General features: G+C 30.2%; 1 protein-coding gene and 2 pseudogenes across 1 annotated transcript; 1 reads left to right on the top strand and 2 right to left on the bottom strand.

The window, feature by feature from the left end:
• Positions 1–759: 759 nt before the first annotated feature.
• LOC112793707 (ammonium transporter 1 member 3-like) lies at positions 760–3,198 on the bottom strand (annotated as a pseudogene).
• Positions 3,199–6,873: 3,675 nt separating this feature from the next.
• LOC112793552 (uncharacterized) lies at positions 6,874–7,862 on the top strand. Its single transcript, XM_025836236.1, has 2 exons — positions 6,874–7,438; positions 7,534–7,862. The coding sequence occupies exons 1-2, from the start codon at positions 6,874–6,876 to the stop codon at positions 7,860–7,862; spliced, it is 894 nt and encodes a 297-aa protein (XP_025692021.1).
• Positions 7,863–17,655: 9,793 nt separating this feature from the next.
• On the bottom strand, positions 17,656–19,126 carry LOC112793394 (ammonium transporter 1 member 3-like; annotated as a pseudogene).
• Positions 19,127–19,471: the final 345 nt, after the last annotated feature.

The raw sequence follows: 19,471 nt of genomic DNA, 5'->3' as shown, positions 1-19,471 counted from the left end.
CAGATTAGAATTTATTGTTTAATATTGAGGGTTTATGTTAAGGTTTAGGGTATAATTATATAAATAAAATAAAATATAAATTTTTAATTTAAAATTTAAAATTAAATTTACTTAGTTTGTGAAAATATTTAACTCACACGGAGCAATAAGTTTAAAAATATGGTATTTAAGAAAAAATTCTTCCCCCAATATTTTTAAGGGTTCAATGGTTTTGAATATAATTTTATAAAAAATAAAAAATTCAAAAATTTTTGAAAAATACAGTGAATACACTTTTTTTTTGAGTGGTCTTCCTTAAAATATAATTGTTTTTTGAAGTAATCTTAAATCAATGAAATTATTGTAAATTTTAAATTTTTTATTTAATCAATTGTTTGCTTTATATATAATCAATTGTTTGCTTTAATCAATTGTTGCTTTAAAGAATAAGTGACTAGTGTTATTTTTAAATTAATAATTTCAAATTAAAAAAATTACACAAACATAATGGTATTAATCTTAAAATTAAAAATTTTAAATAAAAAAATTTACGTAGTAGCAATTTATTTTTTCCTGTCATGATCATCATCATTATTATTACTATTTCGGTAAGATAAAGGGGCAGAGCCCGAAGCCCTTTTTATTGTTGTTATTATTTTGAAATGGAACAGCAAAAATTTTAGCCCATAACCACAACCCAGCTCATTCCAACCATGGTATACCAAAACTTCACTTCAGAACAATAAAACCCAACTAACTGATTAGAAGATTATGTGCTGATCAACTGCCTCTAATTAGCCTCGACAATTTCTGTCCCTTCTGCAATTGTCACACAACTTGTCGGGGTCAATGGGAACCAAAACTACACTCGTATCCTCTTGGAGCATCCACGACATTTCTTCAGGTGAGAAAAAAGTTTTACTTCCTCACAGTAGCATGACCCTAATTTAAAATGTTATTAATACGGGAATAAGCTTATCTTCTTAGCACTAAAAAGTTGGGTTGAGCTTGACCAAAGCACGGGTGAGTCTGAGTCATATGGTTAATTACATGCACAAAATTAAATGATATGAAAGATGTGTCATCCATTTATCCATAACGTGTACACAATGACCTTGGATGGATAGGAAGGTGACATTTTAATGCTGTCACTTCTGTCAACCCCACTTGGCAAGATTCCATCCCATTCATGATATTTTGGTGTGCCACTCAAGATAGGTTCATCTGCTTCTGAACCTTCATTTTTCAATGCTCATTTCCTTGTTTTCTTGTTTCAATTGACAATTGACTAGGTAGCAATTAGCATCCTAATTATCTCAATGTTTTAAATTATAAATATTAATATTTATGGTAAATGGGGAAAATGTTTTTGTACATCAAATGTAGACAAAATGGTTAGACATTTTTTTTGTTTATTCTTTGTTTTAATTTTGTTCTTAAAAATTAAAGTTAAAAAAATCTTAACTAAAGAATTTGCTTAGCTTCGAATTTGAGTGTCCATATAACAAATTCGGAATTAGCAATTCATTTAAGTTTTATGATAAAATGGGTATGTGGAATCATTCTAACAATTTAATATATTAATCAAATCAGGAAATTAAAATTAAAGAAGAAAAAACAATTTCTATGTACATTGCTTTGCCCACCAACTTGAATATGCATATAATCTGCATGAGAATGAGGATCATTATTCTCTTGATGAGCATGATCATGAGCATAAGCATACCCTCCATGGCTTTAGATATCAAGGCCTAAATCTTCCTCATCAATGGAGATTCTCAGCAATTTAAGCTTGTTCAAGGCATAGAATATGGGCCACATTGTTGCACTAACCGTACAAAGATTACAAAAATATCAATAATTTGGGCTCCAATCAATCCAAATCCACCTCCAAGTATTAGACCACAAGGTCTTACCACTCCTGTGGCACCTGAATTGTAGGCTTGGATGATTGGATCACAAATTTTTCTTTGGCAAACAACCCTGTAAACAAGAAGCCCCATGTGCCACACCTACCATGCAATTGGGCTACCTCTAATGGGTGGTCATAGTTCATTTTTAATGCCAAGATGTTTAGCCCAATTAAGATCGAGCCGAGACGAACCCACAAATAATGGCAGCCCATGTCTCCACAACTGAGCAGCCAGAGGTAATGGCTACAAACCCACCAAGCAAACCATTGCATACATCCATTACATCCCAGTGGCCGATTAATAATCGTCGGCCGAACAAGGTGACGGTGCTAGCCGTCGATCCGGCCAATGTGGTGTCAAATCAGCCGACGCGTGGGCCTTCTATGATGGATCCCCAAAAGCCCGCAATGGCACCAACCAAATGGACCACTCTCACTCCCAACAAAGTCAATGGCTCATGAGTCCAAGAACAGCTCACTTGACCTTGGACTTGGCCAACCACTGGATGACCAAACCCAATGGGCCACACCTGGGTACACAAACCCACCAAGAAAGAATGAGAAAACAAGATATGCATTAAATTGGCTGAGGCATGTGGTTCAGTGGCATAAGTATTTGCCTCAATCTAAAGCCACACAAGTTCGAATCCTAGCAGTGGCTATGTTAGTGTGTGTGAGTGGATGTGTGAGTGTGTAACTTAGAATTGGAAATTTTTCAATCTATAATCACATGTGCCATTTGGAATGTTGGCTAGAGCAAACAAATTAGTTCCAATGAAAGGATTGGAATTTTCATATGCAAATGCAAATCCAAAAAGGTAGAATGAGATGCTACCAACCACAATATCAACCATATTGGTTAGCATTATGTTCATAGCATTCCTGGCACGTAAGGATCCAGCACATATCATTACAAAGCCAATTTGCATTAAAAGGAAAGGTGGGCAGAGAAAGTAGGTAGATTGTGTTGATAGAATATGTGACACTTTGTTCCCACGAAACCTCCATGAAATTGTGTATTATTGAAAGATGATGAGTGAATGTGTGCATGTGAACTTTGAAATAAGAACTAATTAATCATAACACGCGTGTGATATAGGAATAAGATTTAACTTATGGAGAGGTCCTGAAAGAATATAAGGAATAGGTTGGATAATGAGTATTACGAATCAACGAGGACGTTTGAACAAAATATTGAAGAACGTCTATCAGAAATTGATAAAGAGTATTGGAGGTGGTTTTTTGAATATTGCAATAAACTTGATACAAAGATAACTTATTTTAAATTTGTCAAAAACGGATACCATTTATGTTACATTGATATAGACAAATTTAGTGTGTAACCACTCTTAATTTTTATAGCATAATAAGAGAAGTACAGAAAAAACACTATGAATCGATCAAAATAACTATACACTTATATTAGCAGCTCGAAAAGCTTGGTGAAGCGAAAAAAAGAAGAGGTCATTTATGTTTGATTTCACCTTGAACTGTATTTTTTATTACATTTTCTTTTTTAGGATAGAATATGGTGATGGTATAAACTATACTGTTACCATCGGAACTACAAGGGAGAAAAGATAGGAGAGAAGAGTTATGGAACTTAGTGCACAAATGAAGTAATGGCTCTTATATACATGAAAAAGTTTGAGCCATTGGTGTAAGTATTACGTTGAGATCCTTATGTTGTTTTTCGTTGGTTTTAATTATAAAATTGTGTTGAATATGCTTTAGTTCGTAATTGTTTGTGTTTGTTTATTTATGCTTATAGGAAAAAATTGTGGAGATTGAGCAGCCTGATAAATTCTCTAGAATGTTGTCTAAAAATGATTCGATTCTTCAAGCTCTCGAAAAAGAACGCTCGAATAGAGTGCGTGACATGAGTTTCGTACCGAGTTCGCATTTGTTGGGGGATGGAACTCAAATAGAAAAGACCTAAATGGTGTTGTTTGAATTACAGGCAGAGGTGACAACCAAAAAATTAAGAAATTGAAAAAAAAGGTAGTGGAGAATGAAGTAACAACAGAAAAGATAAAGAGACAAGCAATAGAGAGTGTTCTAAGTTATCTAATTCAACGATAAGGTAGAAAACTACCACCAGACATTACTGTACAGATGAATTTCTTGGAGGGACAAAACAGAAGATAGATATTAAGAGTTGATGTTATTTTATTTGAAGTGCACATTTTTTTAATTTGACTATGCAGCTTTATTAATTAGAGATATAATTTATTGATATTAATATAAATATATTAGTTTGGATAAGAATTATATTTCATAAGTTTTCATCCTCAATTTAAATTTTTAGTCAAAAATTAATAAAAATTTTAATATTAAAAATAACTACCAACAAACAGAAAAAAATATACCTAAAATATCTAAAGAAAAATAAATTAATATATTTTAATTTAAAAATTAGCAGCAATAAATAGTGACGGTTTGTAACCGAAAAAATAGACTAAAAAAATTGCACGATTTTTTGAATAGCTGTAGTTCATAATCACTGAAAATAAAAATTAAAAAAATTAGCACTACCTAATAACGGCGGTCTGTGTTTGTCATAAAACAATATTGTTATCCTGTTTAGACATATTGCGGCAGTTTAAAACCGCTTTTATATAATCTGACGCAAAATATCTTAATAGCGGTGATTATACTCAAGGACGGATTTATGTATAAGGCAGTGGGGGCAACTGCCCCCAGTCAAATTTCAAAAAATAAAGAGTACTTCTTAGTGAAATGTCAAGATTGCCCCCATTATATAATTATTTTTGCCCCCAGCCCAAAGCTCCAGCCCCAAATCCCTAAACTGTTCCCAGTCCCCAGCCCAACTTCTTCTCTCTTTCTCTCCAAATCCCTAACTTTTTCAGCCTCTTCCTTCCAACCTCCAAGCCCCAGAATTACTGCCGCCAGACCAGACCACTACTCTGCATTTCTGCCACTCCGTGGCTCCGCCAGACCGCCAGTGTGGGCTATGTGGCAGTGTCACTAGCTCCCTATCACTCCGCGTTTCTGCTCCTCGCGACTCCGCCGTCTCCGCGACTCTTTGTATCGCTGCGATTCTCCCGCGTGGCTCCGTCTCTGTTGGTTTCTCCTTGCATCACCGCCACGCCGCGCCTAGTGGTCAGGGACGGATTTATGTATAAGGCAGTGGGGGCAACTGCCCCCAGTCAAATTTCAAAAAATAAAGAGTACTTCTTAGTGAAATGTCAAGATTGTCCCTATTATATAATTATTTTTGCCCCCAGCCCAAAGCTCCAGCACCAAATCCCTAAACTGTTCCCAGCCCAAAGCCCCAGCCCCAAATTCCTAAACTGTTCCCAGCCCCCAGCCCAACTTCTTCTCTCTTTCTCTCCAAATCCCTAACTTTTTCAGCCTCTGCCTTCCAACCTCCAAGCCCCAGAATTACTGCCGCCAGACCAGACCACTACTCCGCGTTTCTGCCGCTCCGTGGCTCTGCCAGACCGCCAGTGTGGGCTATGTGGCAGTGTCACTAGCTCCCTGTCACTTCGCGTTTCTGCTCCTCGCGACTCCGCCGTCTCCACGACTCTTTGTATCGCCGTGATTCTCCCGCGTGGCTCCGTCTCTGTTGGTTTCTCCTTGCATCGCCGCCACGCCGCGCCTAGTGGTTCTCACTTCTCAGGTTCTACCTTCTTTTGCGCCACTGCTTATGATTTATGTGGATCTGCTGCTGCGTTTCTCTTATGCATTCCTTCCTTTGGCACTCAGCAATTCGGCATCTGAATCTGCGGTTCTGCCTTCTTCTTCAATGAACATCAATTTCTTCTGGGCTTCTAGAGTTTTGGTTGACTGGTTCTTCTTTTTTATTCTACAATCTTCTTCTCTGTTGCCGCTGGCGCCACACTGCTACTGGGTGTCTGGGTCATCCTCCTGAAGTTTAGTTTGCCTCTTGGTACATGATTGGGAACCCAAATCAACCTTTCAACTTATCAAGAGTGGTAAACAGCAAACAATTCTCAAGTCTACCCTGTAACCAATTAATTATAGCATATGTATATTATAAATAAATAAGCTTTTGGGGTGGTGAATGGCTGAATGGGAATTTAGAATAAAGGAATGGTTTGTGACTGAATAAGAATTAATAGTTAAGAATCAATAGGTCATAGGTCAGGTGGTATTGTGTATTTGTGTTGGTTTTCATATACTTAATTCACTTAGTTGCTTCATTCATTTTTTCGCTAATTTGTTTCATTGTTTGATAAATGAAAATTTCATATAGTTAGTTTAGAAATTGTGAATTTGTGATTGAATTTGTTCTGATGTAATTGATATTTTAGTTTCATTAATTTGTTTGTTAATTATTTTTATGTATTGAGTTATTTTGAATTAGAAATTTGGGATATTATTAGTTGCTAGCTTGCTGTTGTTGTTAATGGATCAATTTTTTATTTATATTTTTATGCTGAACTTCTCAATTTGGGAAGAATTGTAAATTAATTTTATTAATGAATTAATTTAGGTTTATAATTTTAATCTATTAGTGATGGAGAAATATTTCAAAAGAACTTCATCATTGGAGATTGGATCCCACAACAATTCATCGAGCTCTTCTAACAAGAGGAGATTTTTAGAATTTGAAGTAAAGAGTCTCATAGCAGATCCAGGACAACGACCAAAGATTTCAAGTTATCATCCGAATGACAGAGACAAAGTCAGATGCGCGTATTTGCAAAGAGGTCCTTGTCAACCAAGGACTCATGATTTTTCACAAACTGCTTGTGGGTCTTCTTTTCGAAGATTCAATCCTAGTTGGTTTGATGATTATGGCAATTGGTTAGAGTATAGTATATCAAAAGATGCCATTTTTTATCTTTGTTGTTATCTTATGAAACCTGAGAATGAAGGTGGCGATGCTTTTGTAACCAATTGCTTTTCAAATTGGAAAAAAGGAGAGATTACAAACTCATGTTGGGATTCATGATAGTGCTCATAATCAAACTTGGAGAAAATGTGAAGCACTTATGAAGCCAAAACAACACATTAGTGCTGGTATTGAAAAACAATCTGAGCAGGCTAAAAAGAATTATCAAATTCACTTGACAGCCACAATTGATTGTATTAGATTTCTTTTGCGACAAGGATTGGCCTTTCGTGGTAATGATGAGACAGATGATTCTATTAATCAAAGAAATTTTTTGGAACTTCTAAACTTTCTTGCACAACATAATGAAGAGATTGATCGTGCTTTTAAAAATGCTCATGGGAATCTTAAACTAAGAGCTCCCTCAATTCAAAAAGATATTGTAAGAGCGGCTGCAAGTGAAACGACAAAAGCTATTGTAAATGATCTTGGGGATGAATTGTTTGCTGTTTTGGTTGATGAAGCTTGCGATATTTCTATTAAGGAGCAAATGTCTGTTTGTTTAAGGTATGTGAATAAAGAAGGGCAAGTTAGGGAGCATTTTCTTGGTCTTGTTCATGTTTCTAATACTAATGCTTTATCTCTAAAATTATCATTGGAGTCATTATTAGAAACATATAATTTAAGTTTATCAAGAGTACGTGGCCAAGGATATGATGGTGCAAGTAATATGCAAGGAGAATTTAATGGTTTGCAAACTTTGATATTGAAAGAAAATTCTTATGTTTTCTATGTACATTGCTTTGCCCACCAACTTCAGTTAGCTCTTGTAACGGTTGCAAAAAACAAGTTGAAATTGCTTTGCTTTTTAATTTGTTAACTAATTTGTGCAATGTTGTTGGAGCTTCGTGTAAACGAAGAGATATGCTTCATGATAGTCAAATGACTAAGACAATTGAAGCATTACAAAGTGGAAAATTTTCTAGTGGACGTGGGTTGAATCAAGAAATAGCTTTGAAAAGAGCTGGAGATACTAGATGGGGTTCACACTATGGAACTATACTTCGATTAATTTCTTTGTTTCCTTCCGTGGTCAATGTTCTTGAATATGTTGAGGAAGATGAAAATAATTTAGAACAAAGAGTTTAAGCATGTCATTTATTGAATGTCATTCAATCCTTTGAATTCATTTTCAACTTGCACTTGATGAAACATATCTTGGGAGTTACTAATGAATTATCTCAAGCATTACAAAGGAATGATCAAGACATTGTAAATGCTATGACATTGGTTAAAGTGTCTAAGCAACGATTGCAAACTATAAGAGATGATGGTTGGTCTCTTTTACTTGATGAAGTCTCATTGTTTTGTGACAAGCATAATATTACCGTTCCAAAAATGGATGATATATTTGTGTCACAAGGAAGATCAAGACGCAAAGTTCAAAAGATCTCAAATTTGCATCATTTTCAAGTTGAAATATTCTATCAAGTAGTTGATAGACAACTTTAAGAACTCAACAATCGTTTTACAGAGGTGAATACTGATTTGCTTCTTTGTATAGCTTGTCTGAATCCAAGACATTCATTTCTTGCATTTGATAAGGAGAAGTTGATCCAGTTAGCTCAATTCTATCCATTAGAGTTTTCTTCTACTCAACTTTTGGCACTTGATAATCAACATGAGAATTTCATATTAGATGTGCATTCTGATGATCAATTCTCAAACTTAAATGGGATTGGTGCTCTTTCTCAGAAATTGGTTGAGACTCAAAAAAGTATTGTTTATCCATTAGTGTTTCTTCTTTTGAAGTTAGCTTTAGTTTTGCCTGTAGCAACTGCATCAGTTGAAAGAACTTTTTCTGCTATGAACATTATAAAGAGTCGGCTTCGCAACCGTATGGGAGATAAATTTTTAAATAATTGTTTAGTAACTTATATAGAAAGAGAGACATTTGATTGTATTGACAATGAAAAGATTATTCAATCTTTTCAAAATATGAAACCTAGAAGAATGGAATTTTAAATTATTTACTATTGTAAATTATTTTATTGTCTTAATTTGTTAGTTAAATAATTTGAGGAGTAATCATATTTTATAATACTATAATATAATTATAAAATTATTATTATATTTATACTATATATATTTTGCCCCTCACTGATAAAATTTTCTGGATCCATCACTGATTATACCAGTAATTTCTAGAAACTACCGCAATAACTAACTCCGTGCGCTATATATTAAGATTTTACTCTGTTCATATATTAAAATGATTTGGATATGAAACTATTTATATATTTATCAATCATGTTACGTGTACACCAAAATCAACAATCGATATAAAATATATATTGAAATATAAATACATATTAAAAATAAATTAAACTACAAATGTATTTATATACAAATACATTAGTGACTGATTTTGGTATACAAATAATATTTTTGTATATTTATTCTTAATTATTTAGATTAACTTTTTTACTTTAGACCCGCCAACTTTTTTTTCATTTTATTACTTATTTTTTTAGCATATTATCATTTAATTTTCGACACAACATCAGCACATAACCCGCTAGAGAAATAATAATATCACAATAGTAAAATAATATGCCCAGATTATCATTCAGGAAGATCTTATTGAAATTAAAATCCCAAATATAGTGGAATTGTTACATCTTATTTATGAAATATAAGATCCTCATCAACAAAACTTTCTTTTTAATATATATGGTTGAATATATTGTAAAGATCAGACTCCTGATTTTGGTGGTGCGCAAATGCAACCGCAATGTCCACCAAGGCATCCAGGTACGCAAGGCCTTGGTGGAGAAGGTGGGACACTGTGACAAATCAAATGCTTGCAATCTCTATCGTTCCCACATTTCTGAGCCATACCTGACAAATCATTTTATCGTTAATATATAGGAAAAGTTTAGGGACCAGCAGTTTTGTTGAATTTTGGCCAGTATGTAACCAACAGAAGAAGGTGAGCCATTTTACACCATCAAATCATTATTGATGGCTAGTTGATGGCTAACAATCACAAAAATCACACCAATCTCACAGTATTCCTAATTTATATAAAATTAGAAAATAAAATAATAATTTAATCTCCGACCTAAGACAAAGACACATTTTATTTTAAAAGATTTAGTAGTTAATTTTTATATATTTTTTGAAAATATATAAATGTATATAACTATATAAATTGTTTTTATTTGTATGAATATCGAGTAAAAAAATGTTAAAATTGTGTAATAATTTTTTTTTATAAACCAAAAAAAAGTCAAACAAGTCAACCTATTTAATTAGTGTTTTTTTATTTTTTATTTTTTATTTTTTTATTTATAATTTGACTCGCCGTTTTGTTCAAACTCGGTTTGCCTGCTATAGAAGTCAGAAGATATTTCACTTTACCGGGTAAGTTAGCTGGCTTAAGTTTTGAAACGAGCTCGGAGCATTAAATATTAGTAATATTTGTAAAAGTTTTAATCAGTAGAGGTTACAAATTATTAAAAAGGAAAAAAAAAAAAGAATTACAAAAGTTTGGGTTCTAAAAGCCTAAAACACAACAGACTCCCTCCTAATATTCCAATATTTTTATTTAAAAAAAATTACATTATTTTTTATTTTAAACATGACACTTATTACCTTTTGAGATCAATTTAAGCAAAGAATTCATCAAATAACGGTACCATATGCAATCCGTAAATTAACTTTGTATGTATATATATATATATATATATATATATATATATATATATATATATATATATATATATATATATATATATATATATATATATATATATATATATATATATATATATATAAGTTTCTAAAAATTTTTTTATTGAATATTTTTTCGCAACAAATTTTTTGTCACATTTCTAAAAAATTTTCTATTGAATATTTTTTCTCAACAAATTTTTTGTGAAATCAATCTCTAAACTTTTATTTTATTAGACAAGATAGTTTTCATACCAGGCTATTAGTACAAGGACGGATATGAGAATTTAAAAAATTCTTAATGTACTGTTATGTATTTATTAAATAATAATAATGATTAATTTGTTTAATATTTTTTATCAAAATTAATATATTTAACAAACTAAAATATTTTACATTGATTTAATTGATGTTTAAAATTTGTTCAGAAATAAATTGTCTGACTGAAAATTTTTTTACAATGATTTAGGATATTACTCCATATATTATAAATGATACTTATTTTCAAATGGAAGAACTAATAGAAAAATACTAAAAAAGATACTGACATTGATATGATATGGAATATGATAAGGAATATGACACATTAATTTCAATTTTTATAAGACATAAAACACGACTTATATATAAATTATAATAATATTATTGATATTAAAATATAAATTATTTTTTAATTATTTTTAAATTTATCTTAAAAATATATGTTAATAATAAAATTAAATATACTGATTTATAATAATATTTAAATGTGTTTAAATATATTTAATAATTTTTTTATTTTTTATTAAAATATGATTTGACTAAAAAAATACATGTATTAAACAAGTATTAAATGAATATCATATTTAAAATATATGTACTTCGTAGGTAAGAACCAAAGAACGAAAAGTGAAAAAATAAAAAGATTGCTAGCCCTAACAAACTATTAATTCATAGCAATTTTCGAAACAATATGTATAATATTTTAAATTTTAATTTCAAGCATAAATTAGAGAGACAAACGGAAACACTATATTGAAGAAAAGAAAAATAGAGGATGGAAAATACCAGATTGAGATGCTAGGAGAAATAAGAAAAGCAAGCAAGGAAGCACCATCGAAGCTTTTGTCATTTTGAAAGTCTTTTTGAGAAATTTTTGTTTTAATTTAATTGCCTATATGGTATGGTAGAAATTAGAATATAAAACTTGATTGTATATTTATAAGGAAAACTGCATTGATTTTCATTGCAGCAAATGATGCTATGTCAAAGGGCATAATCAATTTTTTTGTCATTTTGAAAGTCTTTTTGAGAAATTTTTGTTTTAATTTAATTGCCTATATGGTATGGTAGAAATTAGAATATAAAACTTGATTGTATATTTATAAGGAAAACTGCATTGATTTTCATTGCAGCAAATGATGCTATGTCAAAGGGCATAATCAATTTTTTTTTTCACGTGTTACCCAAATTACCGTATTTAAAAAAAAAGAATAATTTACTAATTAGATTTTTTATATGAGACATTTAGCCTTATTTAAATAGATATTACATGCAACTAACTTTTATGGAAAGAATCAAACATGAGATACACTTAGCTTTATTTAGACAGATATATTTGAAAAAAAAATTGAAATGTTGTTTTATAGAAATATTTGATAACAAACAAAATTTAGCTAAAATTAGCCAGAATTTATTTTATTTAGCATTTATGAATTGCTGCAATAATTAATAAATATTAAATAAAATAAGTTTTGACTTTTTTTTATCTTCCTAATATTATTTGAGAGAATATCTAGTTTATTCTTTAAAATTTTAAGCATTTATTAAAATAGTCTATAACACACAAAAAAATTATCAAATGATCTCTAAATTTATTAATTTAATTTTTTAAATTTAATTATCATTAATACAGTACTAATATAAAATTTTACAATAGCATCTCAGACAATAAAATGACTTAATTAAAATTTTAATATGATCAAATATGTTCTAAATTAATTAATTCACTCATATATATTCTTTGCGAGTTCTTTTTGGTTTATAAAATTTAAACATAATTCATGACCACACTTAATATAAAATTGGTAATTATATGTATAAAAAAATTTCAAAATGACTAACGAAAAAGTACTATTAATAATACGAGAGAATTAGTAAAAAGATAATTGGAGAGTTTTTAAATTTCAAATCAAAAAATTAAATTAATCATTTTACCAGCTCAAATTATTTAATTGACATATCATTCCATGAAAATTAATGTGTTACCACTTATCATACTTAAAAAAAATAATTTAATAATTAACTTTTTTTTTAAAAGAGATGTCAGTCTTTCCAATATAAAACTTGAGACCTCTGTATTGAAATTCCTTATTCAAATACAAATTATATTAAGATACATTAATTTGTTGATATATATGATAAGTTTGGAAAATTCTAAAATTAAATTAGTGATGATTAAATATTATTAATATAATTAATTATAAAATTATTAATTTAATTTTAATTCATATAAGTTAATTAATAATTTTGTTTTGCATATTTTGTTACTGGCCAAAAAAATAACAAGCCCAAGATGTTGGAAATAAATCAGCATTGGTTATAAAAATGATGAATGTTGTGGCTAATTTGTTCTTATTCTTGTTGGGCAAAATTTGATTATTATTAGCCCAAATCAACTTTGATGGAGAGATTCACTGGCTTGGTCCATATTAAAAAAAATTGAGAAAGAGAGAACCATGCATGTTTTCACGGATGTCATATTCATCTTTTGATGGATTTCAAATTATGTTTTAATGCACTTAATGCAAACATTAGAAATAGGAAAGATAAAGTGAAAAAGTGATTTGATTATCTTAAGTGTTCTACACGCTTCTAGGCTTGGGTTTCGAAACAATTAATTCATTTAATTCACTTTCTTAGTTTCACTAAAAGCATTTCTAAGTCTTCTCTCTTCTCTCTCATCTTTCTTCTTGCTTTCGGTCACTTCACAGCAACTATGGAAAAAATTTTAAACTACCATCTGAAAGAAGAGAAAGCTAGAAGAAAACTAAAGACCATTGTAATGATGACAAGAAAAAAAATAAAAAGTATGTTGTGGCTGAGATCTTCACCAAAAAAGGGTAAGATTTGGTAAAGTAATCTCAAGCTCTTCATACCAAAAATGGAAGAAGATGATCTCGGTCAGAGGAAGAAGATCCTTGGAGGTATGGCTTGTCTCTGCTTTTGATCAACCACCACAGGAGGTAGCTACAGTAGCTACGTGATGGAGGATGCTGAAGTTAGAGCAGAAGAAACTGTCATCATCAAGAGTGCATCAAGGGCTAGAAATCTTTCTTGAAGTGCAAGTCAAGATGGAATGCTCAGATTGATGAGGTTTGGTATAAAAGGAAGATACAGAAGTAATTGCATGTTGGGTTTTACATTCGGTTATCTCTCCTTTCTCTCTGGCCGAACTGATTTTGCATGAAGAAGAAGAATTTAGCTTGGTTCAACAGTTTCAACCGTGGAGGCTTCCCCCTATATAAATAAGGGAGAACAGCCAGGACTTGAAGCAAGGAGAAAAGAGTGAAAGCATAGAGTTCTCATAGCTACCCAAACTAATAGAAGTTCTTCTCCTTCAATGTTCTTCATTTTGTATTTTTCTGTCTTGAGTCTCATAGAAAAAGGCAAACAGTGAGATTTGTAAGAAAAAAGCCATAGAGCGAAAAAAGGTAGAATGCACAAAATTAAAAGAAAAAGCCATAGATGTCCTTAGAGGTCCTTTGTACATCTGTGTTGTGTTTCATGATTCTGTAAGAATTCCCTTGTAAGTTGGGTTAGCACTTAGCAGTTGAAAGTTTGGTGGGATACCAAGTTAAGTTTAGTTTTAGGAATAGATTCTGGATTTGTCCTAGATAGGAAGGGTAGTTCCTAGGGAGAATTGGTGTTTGTAATCATAGATGATTATATTGAAATTCCATCATTCTTGTGATGGAGACTGGATGTAGGCTGCATTGCACTTAGCAACTGAATTAGGATATATCTTGGTGTAATTTTCTCTCTCTTCTACTCCATTTATGATTCTGCTGCATAGGAGACAAAATTGAAAAATATCTCCTGGCTGGTCACGAGACAAAACGAAAAAGTCTCTTGGCTAGGCACGAGACAAAAATAAAAATATATCCTCAAGTGTTCTGAATGACAGCAAGAGTTACTAAGCGAAAAATGGGCTAAGATTTAACCCCTCTTTCTCTTAGCCACTGATAAACCATCAATATATATATATATCAATAATAATTATTAAAGAAAATATTAATTTAATTATTGAAAAATAAAATTATTAATTACTGAATTTTTTTGTTATTGCTTTTAATTTAAATTAGTTCTAAGTACTATAGATAGGAATTAATCTATATATCATATAAAATACACAAACACTTAAGATTAATAATAGTTCAATTTTACGTCTTTTATTTTTTTATTGTTAAACTTCTTTTCCTGTTTTACTTTGTTCTTTGAGTTCCTGCACAAAATTCATTTTCCTTTCAATCATTATCATCATATTATATTATTATTCTAATAAAGCGGATAGATTATTGGTGGGAGATATGTTATAATGATATACTAGTGTATTTTTTATTTATATTTAAAACATTACACAAATACCAAATAATAGTATAAAATAAAGAAACACATAATAATAATAATAATAATAATAATAATAATAATAATAATAATAATAATAATAATAATATTGATTGTATTTTCAATGTCTTATATGTATTATACAAATTTATCCTAATTATAATAATTTAGCTAATATATATGTTCTATTCAATGATTCTTTTATTTTATTTTCTTTTATTATTTATAGTCATAATGAGAAGTTATTCTATTTGCGATTTTGTATAAAATATTTAAAATAGTTAATATTATTAAAAGTATTTCTTTTTCTCTTAATAATTATATGATCCCAAAACACCCATGCACATGTAGAGAAAAAATAAAGAGCATCAAAATAAAATAATACCTAATATCTTAGAAAACAAAATCTCAAAATACCTACAAAAGATAAACTAATAATAAGATTTTTAACAAAAAAAATAGAACATATTATTTTATTATCAAACTTTAATTTAAAATTTTGTTTAAAAGATTAATATATTTATCTCTTTAGGTAAGTCTATGCATTTAATTATAATACTTTTTAAATTAAGAAAGAAATGATTAATTAATGATATAATAATTTAATTTTTTAATTTAATAACAAATAATTATGTTTGATTGTATTATAATTTATATGATTTATCTTTACTGCAATTAATAATAAATTAGAATATTATGTTTCTCCTAATAACATAATCATATACATTATTCTTACCATTAATTGATTTAAAACATTATTACATCATGCATTTTAATTTGAATATTATATAAATATTTTCCTTCTCATTTATCATGTATTAATATACACGTTTCTTCCATAAAATCACACCAATATATCAAAAAACAAAATCTAAAAGTAACTACCTTAGCTTAAGCAAATTAATTATGAAATTTTCAACGATAAAAAGATTTGAAATATTATTTATTCTCAAAATTCAATTTTAAAATGACGTTTAATAGACTAATATATTTATCCCTTAATTAGAGTCTATGCATTTAATTATATTTCTTTTATAATTAGAAAATAAATTATTAATTAATAATATAATAATTTGATTCTCTAATTTAAGAACAAATAGTTTTGTAAGATTATAGTATAATTTGTATAATTTATTTTTGACTTTTGATATAATTAATAATAAATTAAAATATTATCTTTTTCCTAATAATATAATCATATAAATTACTATCATTAATTGATTTAAAACATCAATACACAAATTTTAATTTTCATAATATATAAATATTATCTCTTATAATCATATATTAATATCTAGGTTCTTTTCATAAGTGTAATACTTTTAAAATTAGGAAAGAAATTGAGAAAATTCAATGAGATTGTATGCTTCACTTCAAAGATTTTTTGAATGTAGAAAGTTAAGTATGGAAGGGATGAAATTTGAACTTAGCCTGTAAAACTCTTTGGATGCAATTGCTCAATAAAAAATCGAGCTTCTCATATGAAAGCTAATTTTATCCACATTCCATTGGATTTGTCATAATATATGAGTAAATCCAACCATTCATCAATAAAATGGAGTTTACTGCATCTTCATTGAACTCTTACATCTATATAATTAGAATCTATATCAGTGAATACAATTGGAGGTGGTATTTAATGGATGTGGTGCATTGTAAACGATTGCGGCAAAGGACAATTTCGCTGTAACGTTGGATGAAAAGAATAAGTTTGAGTAAGAACAACCATCAAATTATTAAAAAAAATAATAATAGAATGGTTACATCAATCATAAAAAATTATAACTTGTACCTTTAAAAGATCAATTTCGATGAAAAACGAAAAATACATTCTTATTTTACGAAATAGTAAAAAAAACAAATTATAAGATTAATACAAATATTTTTTTTCTTAAATTTAGATTCATGAACTATAAAAAAATACTGTATATAACCTTTAGTAGCTTGAAATTAATTATAGAAATTAATTATTAGAATAAATATCAAAATTATATATAATTATGTGACACACGTGCATGAGTATGAATTTCAACAAATCTATTAACAACTTTGATCTTATTTATTTATGGTTAATTATTATGATTGGTTAAAATATAATTAGAATACGTGCATGAGTATGAATTCAACAAATCTATTAACAATTTTGATCTTATTTATTTATGGCTAATTATAATGATTGATTAAAAATATAATTAGAATACGTGCATGAGTCTGAATTTCAACAAATCTATTAACAATTTTGATCTTATTTATTTATGGTTAATTATAATGATTGTTTAATAAATACTGATTTTTATATAATTATAAAAAAAATATTTTTTTAAATAAATTGAAAAGATAAAGGTATGTATATTAGCACTAAAATACGCTCCATCAGCATTTTTTACGTCAAAATTTGAGTGTCCATATAACAAATTCGGAATTAGCAATTCATTTAAGTTTTATGATAAAATTGGTATGTGGAATCATTCTAACAATTTAATATATTAATCAAATCAGGAAATTAAAATTAAAGAAAAAAAATTTTCAATCTCCAAATCCATACTTAATGCCAAATGTGACATATTGTGATTGTATTCTTAGATAAGGTTTTACACAACTATCACCCCCAAACAAAAACTATAGGGGCAATTCCTAAAACTAGTAGAATCATAAAATCAAAATTTGATTGGTCATCTTGAATATGCATATAATCTGCATGAGAACGAGGATCATTATTCTCTTGATGAGCATGAGCATGACCATGAGCATAAGGATAACCTCCATGTCTGGAGATATCAAGGCCTAAAACTTCCTCACCAATGGAGATTCTCAGCATTTTAAGCTTGTTCAAGGCATAGAACAAGGGCCACATTGTTGCACTAACCCATACAAAGATTACAAAAAATTAACAATTTGGGCTCCAATCAATCCAAATCCACCTCCAAGTATTAGACCATAAGGTCTTACCACTCCTGTGGCACCGGAATTGTAGGCTTGGATCACAAATTTTTCTTTGGCAAACAACCCTGTAAACAAGAAGCCCCAAGTGCAATCAGGCTGCCTCTAATGGGTGGTCATAGTTCATTTTTAATGCCAAGATGTTTAGCCCAATTAAGATCGAGCCGAGACGAACCCACAAATAATGGCAGCCCATGTCTCCACAACTGAGCACCCAGAGGTAATGGCTACAAACCCACCAAGCAAACCATTGCATACATCCATTACATCCCAGTGGCCGATTAATAATCGTCGGCCGAACAAGGTGACGGTGCTAGCCGTCGATCCGGCCAATGTGGTGTCAAATCAGCCGACGCGTGGGCCTTCTATGATGGATCCCCAAAAGCCCGCAATGGCACCAACCAAATGGACCACTCTCACTCCCAACAAAGTCAATGGCTCATGAGCCCAAGAACAGCTCACTTGACCCTGGACTTGGCTAACCACTTGATGACCAAACCCAATGGGCCACTCCTGGGTACACAAACCCACTACGAAGGAATGAGAAACCAAGATATGCACTAAATTGGGTTTTCTCAGCTAGCTATAGACCCACTTATGATCCCTGGCACATCTATAGCAAAAGACCATTGGTAATGGAAGAAATTATAAACCAAGTTGGGTTGGTATAACGGTTAATTCATTAGTCTGTTTAAATAAGTGTTTGGGATTAAAATTTTTTTTTGTTTATACAGCAATCCATTGACCAAAATAAACTCTTAAATGAAGTTCCGATCCAAGATGCATTAATCTTTAGCTGGTCAGATTGGAAATACCGTGGACAACCCCCAAAAAGAAAAGAAACTATAATCATATGTACCATTTGGAATGTTGGCTAGAGCAAACAAATTAGTTCCAATGAAAGGATTGGAATTTCCATATGCAAATGCAAATCCAAAAAGGTAGAATGAGATGCTACGAACCACAGCATCAACCATATTGGTTAGCATTATGTTCATGGCATTTTTGGCACGTACGGATCCAGCACATATCATTGCAAAGCCAATTTGGATTACAAAGACAGGGTAGGCAGAGAAGAGTAGGTAGATTGTGTTGATAGAATGTGTGACATTTTGTTCCCACGAAGCCTCCATGAAATTGTGTATTGTTGAAAGATGATGAGTGAATGTGTGCATGTGAACTTTTGAAATAAGAACTAATTAAGGAAATCGTAACACGTGTGTGATATAGGAATAAGATTTACCTTGAACAAAATATCGAGAAATGTCCGTCGGAAATTGATGGAGTATTAGAGATGATTTTTTGAGTATCGCAACAAACTTAACACATATGTAACCTATTTTAAATTTGTAAAAAAAAAGATCCTATTTATATTACATTGATATGGACAAATTTAGTCTGTAATCATTTTTATTTTTGGTGGCATAATAGAAGAAGTGTAGAAAACACACTGTGAATCGATCGAAACAATTATACAT

The sequence above is a fragment of the Arachis hypogaea genome, chromosome 1, assembly GCF_003086295.3.
Source record: "Arachis hypogaea cultivar Tifrunner chromosome 1, arahy.Tifrunner.gnm2.J5K5, whole genome shotgun sequence".
NCBI classification, from domain to species: Eukaryota; Viridiplantae; Streptophyta; class Magnoliopsida; order Fabales; family Fabaceae; genus Arachis; species Arachis hypogaea.
The sequence above is the reverse complement of the archived record's forward strand: the minus strand, read 5'-3'. Positions and strand labels throughout refer to the sequence as shown.